At 42.0% G+C, this 15,996-nt stretch overlaps 1 protein-coding gene across 5 annotated transcripts in view; it reads left to right on the top strand.

Annotated features, from left to right (window-relative positions):
• Nucleotides 1–15,996, top strand: part of DGKD (diacylglycerol kinase delta) — a 61,290-nt gene that overhangs the window by 1,077 nt on the left and 44,217 nt on the right. For 4 of the 5 annotated variants that reach the window (XR_008438690.1, XM_053986651.1, XM_053986649.1 and 1 more), the window contains exons 2-3: nucleotides 14,511–14,621; nucleotides 15,298–15,378. The exons of the other annotated variant lie outside the window; for it this stretch is intronic. Coding sequence is in view for 3 of the 4 variants with exons in the window: in XM_053986651.1 (XP_053842626.1) it covers nucleotides 14,511–14,621; nucleotides 15,298–15,378 (192 nt within the window). In the remaining variant the exon portion in view is untranslated. The remainder of the gene's footprint in view (nucleotides 1–14,510; nucleotides 14,622–15,297; nucleotides 15,379–15,996) is intronic. 5 annotated transcript variants of the gene reach the window in all.

The raw sequence follows: 15,996 nt of genomic DNA, 5'->3' as shown, positions 1-15,996 counted from the left end.
TTGAATCCTCAAGGGCATCCTCACCCCATGAAGCTGCATCTCCCCATTTCTCCTCATGTCACAGTTGCCACGGTCTCCTTCCTCACCTCCCCCTGCCTTCCCTGAGAACCTCTGCGCATCCCAGCCATAGCTCCCTGTCACAGTGTTCCATTATTGCTTTCCAACACCACCTTCCTCCATGATCCTGATGTAGCTGGCACAAGTCACTGTCTCATCTTCACAGCTCTGCTCTGGAAGGTGCAGCCCTCGTTATTCCCTGCAGTCTTTGTGTGGTGCCTCCCTCAGCATCTTCCCATCCTTTTTGTGTATCCTAATTCTCCCCATCTCACACTGTGCTGTTTTACCTTTCTGTAGCCATATAACAATATTTAGCTTTCTGTCTAGTCAAGCAGTGATCTTACAGCTGGTTAGTCTTTGTTCACAGCTTTGTCTGTCTTGCTTTGCCTTCCTGGTAAGGTAACAGTCCTTTCCACCCAGGTTCCCTTGGTTCAGTCATATTTTATCCGTCTGTGGCTCATCCTGGAACAATAACACCAGAAGGTGTTATTATAATTCTGCCCAAATTTTTATGGGCAGTAACAACATTCTGCAGCTATAACCAAAACTGTAGTTCTTCTGTATTGTTACTGTAAAAGAAGATGTGAAGGTTTTCTTCAGTTTTAGACTGGGAACCACACATAGGGAGTTTCCATTTTCTGTACTCTTTTTTATTATAGCAGCATGATTTTTCTTTGTAGCCACTAAGCTCCTGAGTAACTCTTGGACTGTTGTGTCATGTGTTTCTGCTTAGAAATACCAGGTTAGTTACTCTGTCATCACCTGCCTTGTGCTCACCTTGTCTCTGCAGCATGGACAAGCACAGTGCAGCTGTGGGGATGCAAAAGCTCGCTCAGCGCTGGTGCTGCAGCTCAGTGTTGCTTCTCTTGTACTCATAGCAAAGGACAGTAAATGTCTCTGCATGGTGCAGTGTCTTAAGCATTGTTCAAAGGGCTCTTTCTCATGCTGGCTGATTTGCCCTGCTTTCAAACACAGGACCTGCCATCATTCTGCTGCACATCATTGTTTGGCTGCGTTGGTGCCAGTTATGAAACCCCTGTGACAAAGTGCAGTGGTACGTGCAGACTGTGAGGGGGCTGCTTCCTCCATCTGTGAGGTGCTGCTGGCGCTGCCACTGGCTTCTTGGGCTGCGGCACTGTGGGGTTGGGCTGTCAGATGGTTCTTTTGCCCACACCAGGAAACACTGGAGCCCTCTAAACCTGTTGATGTTCTGTATCAAGCAGATCTTGGCTGTGCTGTAGCACTGGGTGACTTAAGATAGTCTGTTATTCTGCTGTGAAAAAAAAAATAAACCTTTTGAAATATTTTCCTGTATCGAGAGTGCTGAATATTAAGAATTTGGCTTGCTGGAGATTGGATGAACCTTGGGATTTTTTAACACCACTTGTGGCAGGGGTCTCGTGAACAGGAAGGAAGGATGCTATACTCTGTCTCTCTCCATGGTGGTGTTTGTGTTGAGAGCAGGGATACAATGGCTTTTCCAGTGTCAGAGTGGGAGCTCTTTCTTATAGCAGGATGTTAGAGATGCTAAGGTGAAAGGTGCATTGAATTGTATTTTTGTTTGGCTATAGCAGAACACATCCTCCTGTCCCTACTTAATAATTTTCCCTGTTTTACGTCACTTCTGGTGTCAGCATGGCTGGAAAAAGACGAAACCAGCCACTTGTTTCGAAACCAGCCACAAACATAAGCATATTAAGAACAAGGATTATAAACAGATATTGCCTACAGCTATTAAGCTGTGTGTTAACACAGCTTAATAGCTGTAGACAGTAACAGGTTAACAGCTGTGTGTTAACCTGCCAAAAACCTTTGACTAAATCATGTCAAATTTTCCAAGTAAGCCCAGGTATTATGGTATTCAGGATTGACTTGTTCTATTGCTTGTTGATGTAATTTCAGTTTGTCATTGTCTTTTCTGCACGCTGCTGCATGTATACTCTTTCCTTGCCCTGAGGGCAAGAAGCAAAGACAACTTTGCAGGTAGTCATGGTTTTGATGAGATTTTGAGGAGCTTTCTTCCTTTGTAAAGGCAGACGTAATTCTGAATTTGTTGAATGATAGAGTGCTGACTACTGTAAGCTGTAGAAGCTGTTGGACAGGTCTGTCAGTGACAGTAAGAGATGCAGGCAGACTTTTACTATGGCCTGAGGATATAAATCTCTTCCGACTACATCTTTTGCTGCAGCTAGCTTAAGACCATGCCTGTATGTACAACTAAATCACCATGGAAGCTTACTGTTATCACAGTTTGAGTGTGAAATCTGTTGTGCCCATGGAATTCCTCAGAATTTACTTGTTTGTCACAGTTGCAAGCACTTTGAAGGTATGTTTTCCTTCCTCTTGTACTGCCATCTGTTTTCCTAAGAGATGCTGTAAAGTAAAGCTGCTTGCTTGCAAGACCATAAAACTTTAATGAATTTGTCTCAAGGCCCCACAATTGTCCAACTGTATTTGACTGAAGTAGCTTGGTGTGATAGTAGTGGGGAAGTGGAATCATTTGGATGTTTAAGGACTAAGGTGTTGATGTGCAGGGTCTAAAGGCAAATCACAGGTAACATCTCTTCAGCCAATAAACCTGTCCCTTGTGAGGCAGTGGGCAGGGTAAGGAGAAGTGGAAGACTCAGTGTTTGGAAAGTGAAGTACTGTGTTCTAATGTACTTACTTGCTTTTAGCTAGAAAGAATTTTTGAGGCAGAGAAGAAGCTATAAGGGAAGCATGTTTAGCAGTCTTTTAATTGTTATTATTATTATGGGGAAAGAATAAAGTCTCACATGATAAGGTATAGCAGGTAATGTGAGTGGTCTTGTCTCAGCTGGCTGAGAAGCAGAGGCTGAATTGTGTGCTTCATCAGCCATTTTGAGACCTGACAGACTTGAACCAGCATAAGGCCTCAGAGTGCACTGCTTTTAGCTCCTCTCTGATCTCAGGCTGGTGTTGGTGCAGCTGCAGATTAAGTATTTTTGAATGGATAGGAATTAGGAAAGAGATGAAATGAGCTAAGAGAAGGAAGATGTGTGTGAGGAGAGGCAACTGCAGGACCTTGCTCCCACCTCCTAAGCAGTGCTGAGACCTCAGCTGGAACCAGCTGAAGTGGTAATGTCATCTCATTGTCACTCAGCATGGACTGAGGCACAGGAATACTCAAAGTGGTCCTGGGAGCTGAGGGTGTGAAACCAAGGAGCACAGAACCTTTTATAAGCTCTGACAGTGAAATGTGCTTCTTCCTTTGAACTTGACCTTTCATTTCCAGCGTCACATTACAATGCTCAGAAAGCTGGAGGGTGGATGAACAGGCCATTTTCCCATTTCATTCATCAGTTCTGTGGGATTTCCAGCCTGCCAGCTTTGGTATGTTGAGCTCTCAGTTTGTTTACCAGACAGGATTTCAGCAGCGTCCTTGGGTGGCATCAGGAGAACTTCTTGTTTAGACTAGTTTAGTCTAAGTTCTGTTTACTTTCACAAGCAATTTCTCTGTAATATTTTCAGTTTATAAGCATTTATCATTGCCTTGAACTTTTTAAGACAAGTTTGCAGTGTATATTTCACCAGAGTTGCTAACAGAGCGAGCAACTCTCCAAACTTTCTGGGAAGCTGTCTAGCTCTGGTAGCAGAGATATGTCAAGTTCATTTATATTCTGAAAAGCAGTACAGATGAACTGATGTTGAGCTTTATGCTGCACTGCACAGACTGTTCAGTGTCTGAACTAGCACATTTCCCTTCTCTGTGCTGTGTACCAGGTATAGCTGATGCTTTTTGTGCTATGGGAAGTTGTGATTCTTTCTCACCAGTAGCCTTGAGGTCTTGGAGCCACCCTGCAGGATAAAGGCAGGAAAACAGGGGAAAGCAAAATGTTTCTCCTGTTTTTTGTTCAAGATTCCAGAGTGTACTACACCGAGTCCTCAGATATATGGTGGGTAGCATGGGCAGCTGAAGAAAGCTCATTTTATTTCTTCTTGTATTGCCTATTAGATAAACTGTCCATTTTATAGGTAAAGAAGTGGTATTTTTATTTCTGGAGGGCAAATGTTTTAAGGTTTCCTGAGATTAGAGTGAGGAAAATGACGAGTTTATTAGTTTGAAATACAAATATTGAAAGAAGTATTATGATAAGAAGCAAAGCATTTCAGTAAAGCAATATTATAAAAGAAATAAGCAAGAAATGAAGAAGGAATTTTTCAGAATTTGTTACTCAATTCATATTCTGTCTGTGTCGTCTTCCACTAAAACATATTAAAATGTCTGTATGTTTTGTTTTGCTGCCTTCTAAAAGGCTATCTGAAAGAGGACATTTTAGGATCTTCATGTGTTATAAATTGTAGTGGCTTATGTTTTAATCCAGGTAGAAACTGGGAACTCTTCACCTAAAGAGAGTGAGAACTGTTGAAAAGGAGAAGTTTTTGTTATTGAACTGAAACTGAACATCTTGAGCACAGGTTTAAGGACATGAATTTTCTTGGATTCACAGTATGAACATACTAGTTTCTTCTCTGAGCACCAAGACACAGGTAGGATTTTAGGCTATATGAATGTTTCTGTCCCGTAATATACATTCTGTTTCATGTGCACTTCAGACTCATCTGTTTTGACACAATTTGGGAAGCCTCCCAGCGCTGTTTCCAGTGGTGTACTGTAAGTTTGCCTTGCTGCTGGAGAGTTTTGGATGTTGTATGAAAGCAACAGCTGTTACTTCCTTGTTAAAATAAAAAAAAAACAAAAGCCAACAAACCCCTAACTAAACTAAAAAATCCCGCCGCACAACAAAACAAAGCACAAAACCACACGCACTTGAAGCGTTTCTCATTCCTTCTAACTATAGATCAGGTTCCAAGAACTAAAGAGCCAACATTAAACTTTTGCATGTTTTGAGAGCTTGGATTTACTTAGACCACATCACTAAAACATTTCCAGGCTTCTAATTATTCTCTCTAATAAAATTAGAGATAAAAAAACCCATAGGTATTGAATGTTTTGGTTTAATTGCTTGCTTTTTTAAAAATAAAACTTAATTAAAATATTTAGACTATTTTCCCTTACCCAAAACCTCTTGTTACAGAAAAATTATTGAGTTTTTACTTTGGAGGTGTACAGGATTATAAATGAAAACTGTGAAATATCTATCTCCAGATTACCTGATTAGGAAATCCAGTATACCATGTGAGACACTGCATAACTTTATCTTCTTTAATTACAAATCTAGTCTGATTCTTTCTGAAGCTATACCTGCTATATGTAAGAGAAAGCACAAATGAGATATAGAGAGTTTTTCCCTATTCCTGGAAAGCTTAAGGTTTACCCTAGATACTGGCAGAGCATCATTGGAAATTTCACGGCACACTACTGTCCCAAGTGAACACGTGTTCCTCTTGGAACACTTTTTTTCAAGATCTCAAATGCACCAACCATTATTTAAAGGATATTTTATTAACTCTCTGCTGAAACAGTTTGTTCCCTGCTTTTTCTTTTCAGTAACTGAGCAGTTACTGCTTCTTGTTTCGCTAAGAATTTATATTAAGATGTTTCTGTTTGGTACTGCAGCCTGATGGGATAGTCATCCAGGGGTAGTTGAGCTTCTGGCAGAATAGCTGAGGCAGCAGCACTGTTCCACAGCAGCTCCCATGGTTTCTGGTCCCTCCTCACATGTTTTATATAAAACACTTCAGAAAGTAATGAGCTTATTGTGCATGCCCTGTTCAGTAGTGCTGCACCTCTGCAGCAGCAGTGCAGTGCTTCCACAGGGTGTGGAGCTTGCAATCTGCAGGCCCTGGACCACACCTGGACATGAGAGCACTTACATAGAGGAGGAGGTCTAAAGCTGCCTGCCCTCCTCTCATCCAGAGAGGAAAAGGTTGGTTTGATGGCTACAACATTACCACTTCAGTTAGGCAAATGATTATTACAGGATTGCTTCATTTGGTTTTATTTATAGAACATTTTGTTTCCTCACCATTTCATTGCTAAGTTGAAAAGTTTTTCATCTGATCACTGTTCTGATGTTGTGGTTTGCCTTTTTTAAGAAAGGAAATGCCCTCTTAATCACATAATGCTTGTATTGAGCACATTGCACTTGAGACTTGCAAGCTTTAGTAAATTTATCCATGTAATTTTCTAGGGAGGAATGGTGATGCCACCCACAGTTTCCTATAGGGAAAATGTAGATACATACTTCTTGTATCAAATGCAAGAACTCACCCAGGGCATCCCCAGATCTGGGAACTTTGGCAGGTGGTGCAAGCTCCAGGTAATGTCTTACCCTGTGGGACGGCTGCCTTCAGTGGTCTTTGAAAGACAGAAATGTCTCTGATAAAACAGGGAAGACAAGCTGCCTGCCCTTGGAGCTGCTCTCAGCTGAGGCAGGGCAGAGCATGCTCTAGAATGTATAGATCTATCATTGAGGTTTTATTAAAAATCAGTATTCTGGGAACTCACAGAAGGGGAACCATCCCCTTCTGTTCTGTTCAGCTGAAAGTTAACAAAACGGTGTTCCCAGGGCTGTGCTCATCTTTTTTGTTGTTGCTGGTGCTGATCAAAAAGTCTTTGGCATGGTCAAAGGTATTTGCAGGACATTAAAACAGGGGAAGTGGAAAAACAAATTAAAACTTCGCAGTATCCTTTAAAAATGATGTTAAATAGATGAGGAAAAAAAAACTTAAAAGCATAGGTTGTTTAATACATAAATATGGAAAATCTGATTGCGACAGTTGTTACAGATGAGATAAAAATAAATTCTAAGATACCTAAGTATTAATTAAATGGCCAAAGGCCAAAAGCCGCTTTCTGCTCTCAACCAATTTGAATACCAGTTGGAGTAAAAGGATGAGGATTTGCCTCTGCATCTCCCAGTCCCTACCAAACAAGGCTCCTTGCAGAATTCAGTAGCAGAGGTGATGGGAATCCTGACACAGTGGGAGGAAGCTTTCTTTCAACCTCCTCAGCACCAGGGCAAAGGATTCAGTTTTCTTCCTCAAGGTATAACTTTCACTTTCCCATATCCTGAAGGTCTCTTACTCTTTCTGCTGATTTTTCCTTCCTACTTGGCCAAGGTCTCCATGACGTTCAGCGGTGTGGGAAGGATGGGGTTGTTGTGAGTGTGAGGATGAGATCCGCAGCTGTATTCTGCATGTGCTTTCCCATACGTTCGCTGTTCTGTGCTCGCCCTGGTCACACTTCCCAGCCTGGTACTCGCATGTCAAATGGCCCTCACAGCCCACTATGGTGAGTGCCTGGCTCCTTCTGCTTCCTGGTGAAGTGGATGGGGGGGGCTTAGACTCGTGATTTTGGTAGTAACTTGTCTCTCTGAATGAATAAGAGCTTGTGATTTAAGCTGTGGGGGTACAGGCTGCGGCATTAGAGGGTTCTGTGTACAAGCTATGATTCCAAATGAGGTTCGATTGCTGTGCCTCAGCAGAAGAGCCACATGCTTCTGAGTTCAGGCAGGGGATTCTGTGGTGCTGGTGCATAGCTTGTGACAGGCATGTCTCAGAAGGTTTTCCAGTAGGTAGCGTGTTTTGACATATTTTGTGTACAGCGGAAATGCCCAAGGAAGGGATGTAGTCATGTATATATAATTTTAGATGGTAGAAAAAATAACAGTCAAACTTTTCATGTTTGTCCTTAAATGTATGAAGTTCACATTTAATTAGTACAAATTTACAGATTTATTCCATTCCAAAATTTTCAGGTAGCTATTAAACTGTTGCCTTTTTGCCTTTAGTTCTCTCTGTGGATGGGTTTGAGCCCTTATCTTCCATCTTTGCTATAGTTTGACTGGCGTTTTGTGCTCAAGTTTCCCTCTTACAATAAATATGTTTGGGAAGGATGCTGGGAGCCTATGGAAAGCATCCTGAGGCCTAAGCAGTTAGTGTGCCAGGAGTTGTCCAGCTCCTAACTCATCCTGCATCAGTGTACTGGTGTGTTTTTCATTCTCCCTTCTAAGTAGCTGACCAGAATATTCATCTGTTTTAGTACTTTTCTTGGAGCTCTCTGACAGGGCTCATTTTACCAAGGAGTTGTGCGTTGATTCGCTGTATGTTGTATTTCCTTCCCCATATACATTTTTGTGTGCTCTCAAAAAGTTTTTCATTTGGTAATTTGTTCACTTAAGGTCTGTGACTGTGCATCCCTTTCAGGAGAGTTGTTCATAATAGTAGCAGCTGAACCTGGTATTGAAAGAAGCTGATTCAAAGGCCTGTTCTTTGTTTATTGGCTGCAGCATTAACTAATGAAGTTTTTGACCATTCATCTGTGCCAAGGCAAATTAAAGCCTTTTCAGTATTTATTTGATACCACCTCCTGTTTTTTACTGTGGATCTGGGGAATGAGCTTGCATTACCTGTTTCAGTGACATCTCAGCTACTTCATGGATAGGTTGCTGTGCTCTGCTCTGGATTCTGCTGGCTCAGGAGTTGCAGGGAGGCTGTAGGAGAGCTGTTGACCGTGCTTGTCTCTCGCTGGATGTGCCAAGTCCAGCTCATTCAGCAGGTCTGGAAGTTACAAGAGGAGAATTGGGAGGATGTTGTTAGGAGAGTTTTCTTAGGCTTTCCCATGTGGCTGTACAAAGGTCTGTACTGTAAGCCCCTTCCTCAGTTGTAGTGCTCATCTTCTGTTAGTGGGCCTCTGACTTATTGCCCCAGCTTCTATTTTGACATTTGATTCCAGTTCTGATTTTTTTTTTTTTTCTTTTTCTCCTCTTCTGGAGTCCTTTTTTTTGCAGTGGGGTCTCATAATGTATTGCTCTTTTGATACCAGTGAAAGAAATCTTAATGCGATTTTCACTTTTTCAAGAGCAAAGTGCATTTAATGTAGAATTTCCAAACAGGACTATGCAAACTGTAATTACCTTGTGCTCCCCTATAGATCTGTATAGCTCTCTGTGTGTCCCATCATTAGAATTGCTTTACTGATCCAGATTTCCCCCCTCCAAGCTTCCGGGAGTTCATTTCCAGGGTGTGACCACTGTCTGGTGGAAGGATGTTGCTCTCAGATTAGCTTGTTAACCCCTACCCTTTTGACATTTCATGTCTTATTCAATGGGGTTGATTGTATTTATTCCTATAGTTTCATTGTTGGATTTACAGTGTTTTATTTGATTTGTAAATATTAATTAGTTTCATGTTTATGACCACGGAGAGCTTTTATGACACCATCTACTAAAACTGTTTTACCCACAAGGTACAGCACTCAGATTTGTGCCTGCCCTAGCATGGCATGGCCATGTTGAAGTGCCTGCAGGCCTACTCCTATGCTTTTTGCCACAGCTTACTCAAAATCAGTGACTGGATGAGGTTGTTTGGTCCCTGGGGTTCAGCTGCCTGTAAAAATTGCCTAGTAAGCATCTATAAAGATAGCCCTGTTCCGCATATACTTTTGCATTTTGTTTTTTCCTCTCTGCATTTGGTTGGCATCAGTGTTTTGTGGTGCATACAAATAGAAACTGTGTGTGTCTTAAAGTTTTTACATTCTAAAGACACATGATCAACAGAGAAATCCACATGCTGGGGACTTCGGGTTTGGGATTCTTGAGCTGCTATTTAGATAGCTTTGTTTCATTTTGCTGTTACCTTGTACATAGTTTTTTTCTGCGTTTGAAAGACGTGTCAGTGAAGCATAATTTTTGTTTTTAATATGCTGCACTGAGTAATTGCCCCTAAGAATATGTTATGATCTCAGCAATGAAATAAGTTGCATTGTTCTTCCTCTGTCTCTATCAAACATGGTTTGGAGCCTCCCTGTGCCGAGGGACACTTGCCAGCCTGACAGCTGGACATGCTTGATAGTCACCCTCAGTCTGGCTAATAGGGATTGTTTTCCAGATTAGGAAATCAGTTTTATTAAGAGCCCTACTTCCAAATGGGGCAATAGATTTAAGCTTCAGGAAGGGATTGTCTACTCCTGTGTTTCATTTGGTGAGCACTACTATGTGCAGGAGAACAAGGGAAGTAATCTGAAAGTAGCTGAAATCTGACGTGATACTTCCTAACTTTTAGTAGAATCACTCATCAGTGTAGAAAGCACTTAATCTGTGTAGGCTGTCTCTGACCACCTGACATGGGTTACTGGGTGCAGAGACACCTCAGAGGAGCAGTGCTGCCAAAAACACAATTTTGTCTTGTTGGTTTTCTGAACAGCTCCTGTTAATCTTTTGGCTTCTTGTTCTTACAAGGCCGGAAGGGGAAACAGTGAAGCACAAGGCTCTCTTTCTTTTAAGTTCTTTTTTTTAAGTCCTCTGAGTTGTTTGAAACCATTCCTGTTGAGGTCAGTGGCAAAACTTTTCTTTTGTCAAATCAGGATTAGGCCTGCACCCTGCATCCATTTTGACAGGAGAAATCTGAGAACATATTATTGCTCTTCCTAAATGTCAAGTTTTGAAAGGGGATGAGCTGGGGGAAGGGTTGTGTATTGCTTGCCATAAACTGATTTTTTTTCTGCAGGAAGTTGCTGTTCTTCATGGCCAAAGATAAATACTAAAATGTTAGAAATTTCCTAGGCCTTGCCTTTCAGTTATCTAATCTTGTTCTTTTCAGACTTCCTAAGACACTCTGCTATGTGCAGTGTTGTTTTAAATTGTCAGTTTTTTCAGTAACCTTTTTTACACTGACTTGCAATATGATAAAAGGGGTCAGTGTTGAAACCGCTATCACATCATTTTACACGTGATCCGAGACAATAATTCATTTTTTCATAGCATTATCTGCCCATGGAATGCCATGCCACAGGACACCACACTGGAAAGGGACTCAGCTGGATAGAAAACAGTCTGCACAGTTCCATTGCAAACAATTTTAGTATTTATCCTGGATAGGATGTGCATAATTATATACGCATCCTCATAGTGTATCAGGGCAGTAGCTTTTCCCGTAGGATCCAATATATGATACTAAAAATAGATTTAACACTCTCTTTCCATTATGGGAGAAGCAATTTCACTTTTATCTTGATGAATTACATGCCCAGTAATCTGATCAGAGTAGATCTTCAATTAAAAATCTGTGGAGAGGCTGGGGAGCAGAAGTAGCTGTTCATCTCCCCCCTTTTATTTAATTTGTGTTACTTTGCAGTCAGGCCCTTTCCCCAGTTCATTTTCTGCAGCTGCATTCCTCTGCAAGTAGCAAGTCCTTTGGCTGTAAAGTCAAAATAGAGGAAGAGAAAGGCAGTGATGTCTACATAATTTTATAAAGTCATCTTGATCTTATCTCTGGCCCTTTCCGCCCAAACCCACCAAACTGTGCTGAACTGAGTGCCTATAAATAGCCCGGCTGCTCTCGTGCAGAGATGGGCAGCGCTGAACCAGAGGCGTGTTTGCTGTGAGCAGAAGGAGCTGTTCTGGCCTTTCATGTCTGAGCTGGGTAGCTGTGAGGTTTTCTATAGATAGAGCCTGGCAATGACAGGAACTGCCGCTTAGACCGGGGCAAGGTGACCTCTGCAAGTGTAGCATTTTCGTAAAGAAAAAAAAAAAAAAGAAAAAAAGAGGGTTTAAAAGAGGAATGGAGGAATGCACATCTTGTGCAGAGGTGAGTGAGCCCAACTCAGGTGAGGGAGCGGGTGGGAGCTATGGGAGCTGCAGGAAGGCAGAGGCATTGTTTTGCTGAGAGTTACTGTGCTGGTGGGCTGGGCAAGAGTTTGGCTAAAGTGATGCTGCCTGAGCCTGGGGTGCGTAAGGGCTCTGGCTGACCCCAGTTTAACCATAGCTGTAAACAAGCGTAGCAACAGAGCTCTGAAATCTCTTCCTGCAAGTTGCTATTTTTTGATCAGCCTCCTGGCTGACTGGATATCTTCGGGCTTTTCGACCGAGGAGTCTTCCTCAAGATTTTTTGTTCCTCTCGAATTTTGGTTCAGGGCTTTGCAGAGTTCAGTAGCTGCTTTCTTAGTCTCATTTTTTATTTATACATGATTTTTCCCAGGGAATGCAAAAATCACTCCATGTTTCTGCCTTAAGCTGGAAAATCTGCCACTTTCCCATTTTCTTCCCTGTAAAAAAATGAGCTGCAGAAATGTGTGATTTCTTTAATGTGGTAATTTTGATGGTGGTACTTTACATTTCTGTTTGATACTCAGGTGCTGGAGGTTAAAATAACTTGTGAGAGAAATATATATTTTAGTGGGTTTCCACAGAGTTGGCAAGTGCTTTTTGTTCCACTTGACAGATGGGGGATGGAGACGCACAGAGTGAAAATTGCTTTATTGGGAACTCATAAAAAGTCCATGGCAGAGTAGGAGCATGAATGCATCTTTCTGGGTTCCAGATGAGTGCCTTCAGCTCTGGCCTTGCCTGCAGGGTTGTTTCAGCAAGGGATGCTGCTTGGTCAGTTTTTGCACTTCGTTTTCTCTTATGCTGAAGCTTCAGCTAAGATAATGTCTGAATTTTGGATTATTTACATAACACCAGCTCTAAGGTGGTTTAACATTTTGTTTCTGGGTTTTGCTATGGTGTGTTTAACTCCTGGACCCTAAAGCCACTACTAAATGCTTTATGGCTTCTTTGAGTGTATTCCTGCTGCTGTGTCCTGTGAAAACGAGTGCCAGGATGCCTTTCAGTGACTACTTCAGAGGTGTGGGGAGCTGCTATGGGAAACAGCCATTTTCTTATAGGAGCTTAATCCTCAACTGTGCATTTTTGTTTTCTCTTTTCATTCTAGTGGAAGTTCTGTGGAGTTTGGCAATTCCCAGTGTGCCTGAAGCAGGCACGCTAACTGGTGTTTGCCTGAGCACTAGCAGGTATCTCTTCCACTGTGCAGGTGGCTTTGTCAAATAGATCACTGGGATGCAATGAGGCTTGGGGTTTGCTAACCTTGGAGCTGGCCAGTGCCCAGCATCCAAGGTAGATGCTGTTCTTCTAGGAGACAGGGGAGCTCTTCCCCTTTTCTATTTCCCAACACAGTGGAGGAAGAACATTGTAGTGGCTTCTATAGCCGACAGCTCTCTTTAGGATCTGGTGGAATGTGGACCCTGCTCCTTTCCAGCTGATTTGTGAGTAGAGGCTTTACCATGGTGGTCCAGACCCTGTGATCTCTCAGGCCAGTTTAAGGATAGCTCAGTCTAGCAAAAGAGATGCAAATATTGTCAGACGGATGTTTCTCCTTATAGTCAGCATTTTTTTTTCGAAGTGGTTTTTGAGGAAGCTTTGAGCTTGGCAAGGGCCACTATATGTGGAATGTATCAAAATCCTCAGCTGTTCCAAAAACTAAAGGCACACATTAGAAATATATATAGCATTTTAAAAGCAAGTTTAATGCCCTGGAAAGGAGTTCTAAAATGAACTAAACCCTGTGGATCAGTAAGAGTATTTATTTTGTGTGCTGTAGTAGCCTGGCAGTGTCCATTTGGTGCTGTTTGTGAATTGATAGTTATCAACGACCTGACTGTTACAAACCTGAATTCCACTGAGACCTCTGGTATGTTAAAGCTATGTCATTTTCCTGGCACCAAGATACAGAATAACCTGTCTTACAAGATTGTCAGACCATTTGTGTCCTGTTTTTTAACTGAGTGTTTATCTCATTGGGCTCTCAGCAAGAAGTAGGTTCCTGCAACTCTTTTGGGGAGAGAAGTAGGTTTCTTGTGGTACCAAGGCATGACATAGCACTGCTTGCAGCTCTTAGGCAGTATTTACAATCAGGAATTTGGGGTTGGACATTCAGCCATGACTTTTTTGTTTTTCTGAGCTGCAGTTTTTGAGATTATTTTCATGTAGCTGTTGGTATTCAAACCTGAATGAAGTATATGTGGATTAAATCTATACCCCCACATATGCACAGTATATGAACGAGCACATGAGGCTGTGTATGCTGGTATGTCAGTCTAGTTATAAAGCAGTTAAAGAAAGAAAGTCAGTGTGCACAGACAGTTCTGGCACTGCAGCCCTGGGAAATGGCAGCTGGCCAGAGAGTACCGAAGCAGGGCCAAGACTCTCTGAAGAATACCAAATGCTGATGTTGGATAGAGCTCCTTCTTTGCTCTGGTTTCACTCTTCACCCCTTGGGCTTGCAGCTTGCCATCTCTGTGCCAGGTAGATGCTGGTTCGCAAGCACAGCTGGAGGTAGAGACAGATATCCTGGGTGTGTTTGTGCTGGTAATCAGATGCCAATTAAATGAAAGGTGCAATTACCTGTGACTGAAATCAGACCTTGGTGAGTTTAACTGTTACACTCCCCAAATCACTGTTAGATTTGAACTGCTCACTCAGTTTTAAGTTATTTATCTTCTTTGTTATTGTGATAGCACTGGAGACAAGGGTGAAACCTCACCGCAGTGTGGGTTGTTTGTTCATGAGAGTTTTATCTTGTGAAGGCTGCTCAGTTTTGCTGAATGAATCTGTGAAATGCTTCCAGCAGAGGGCACTGAGGTTATTGGTCTCCAACTCCAGTTGTGCCCGTACGGGTGTGTGCTGGGGAAGCAGAAAACGTGCCTGTTAGTAAAACCTATGCTTCACTGCTCTCCTCTGATGCTTTTGTAGACTGTCATAAAAGAGGGGATGCTCATGAAACAGACCAGCTCCTTCCAGCGCTGGAAGAGACGATACTTTAAGCTGCGAGGACGAACGCTCTACTATGCAAAAACTGCTAAGGTAAGGTCCTGACAATACCTGTGAGGCCAAGGAAGGAAGTCAGTAGAGGGGCTTTGGAGGCAGGTGGGTGTCAGTGGGGAAGCAGCCCTCAGCAGAGAAAAGAGCTCTTTAGGCACTGGTCTTCAGGCTTTGTAGCTACTAGAAGATCCCTGTGTTTTGCCTCACACTTGGAAATCCTTGGTTTTGAAGTGAAGCATCATGTGGACCTGTGATACTGATTTTTCCACATTTTTTCTCCCTTTGGTGCATGTTAGTAGGGAATGGACTCTGAATCAATAGAAAGAAGAGAATACGAGCAAAAGGAGAAAGTGAAGTAGACAAGCAAGGCTAGAATTTATCAAATCAGAGCTGCTATGCCTCTGGTTTAGTATGCTGATAGTCAACTAAATATAAAACTGTCTCTTTTCACAAGAACAAAACCTACAGTTATTTGGTGTTCTTTTAAAATAATCCTTTAATAAAAATAAAGTCATTGTGTTCACTGTCTGAAGGCAGGCCAGAGTGATCTCTAGTGTATGGAACTAGACTTCCAGGTCCTCGATGTTGTTCGTGCTATGTCTTTCCTTCAAATCACAAAAAGCTGTGATATGGAGCATGCTAGGCAGACTCCCTTTGAGTCTGCTGCTTATACATTGGATTCAATAATTTATTGAGATTTTGGATTTTTTCTTTGCAGTCCATTATTTTTGATGAGGTGGATCTGACAGATGCCAGTGTGGCAGAATCCAGCACAAAGAATGTCAACAATAGCTTCACGGTAGGACTTTTTGCAATGTTTTATGTTCATCTTCCATCTTTTCCCCACATCCCATCTCTTTTGTAGAGTTGAAAAATACCTGAACAATCTTCACAGCATCTTCCATGAAAAATAAATAATAAACTTACTTTTCTTTACAATCTGATAACTCATGTGGGAAATTACCTCAGGGAAATACCTTAGGTTACTACGTATTGTGCTAAGACTTGGCATTCAGGGATTTTCTTCCCTGTAAGCCAAGAGGGTTTGATAGAACCTGTTTGCACAGTGGGACAGAAAAATCTGTTCTGCTGAGGGAGTTAGAGGTGATGTTCATGTTTGTGCTGGAGATCTTGCTAAAGGAATTTAGTTTTTCCCATAGGCTTTAAAATATGTAAACTTCTTTCTCTGACTTTATTTGTGTGTGTCTGTGTGTGTGTTTATATATGCATGCTATATATAGTGGGAAAGCAAAAGGAGGAACAGAAAGAAATAGCACAGAAATAACTGTGGGATTGGTTCAGGATACTCGTCAGATGTGGAATGTGTGCTAAGTAGTTGCAGTCTGGAAATGTGGTGGTGTCCCTGCTTCATTTTCTCCAGGCTCAGGAACTAGGAGGAAGAATGATTGTATTTCTA

The sequence above is a fragment of the Vidua macroura genome, chromosome 10 (genome assembly GCF_024509145.1).
Source record: "Vidua macroura isolate BioBank_ID:100142 chromosome 10, ASM2450914v1, whole genome shotgun sequence".
Classification (NCBI taxonomy): domain Eukaryota; kingdom Metazoa; phylum Chordata; class Aves; order Passeriformes; family Viduidae; genus Vidua; species Vidua macroura.
The sequence above is the reverse complement of the archived record's forward strand: the minus strand, read 5'-3'. Positions and strand labels throughout refer to the sequence as shown.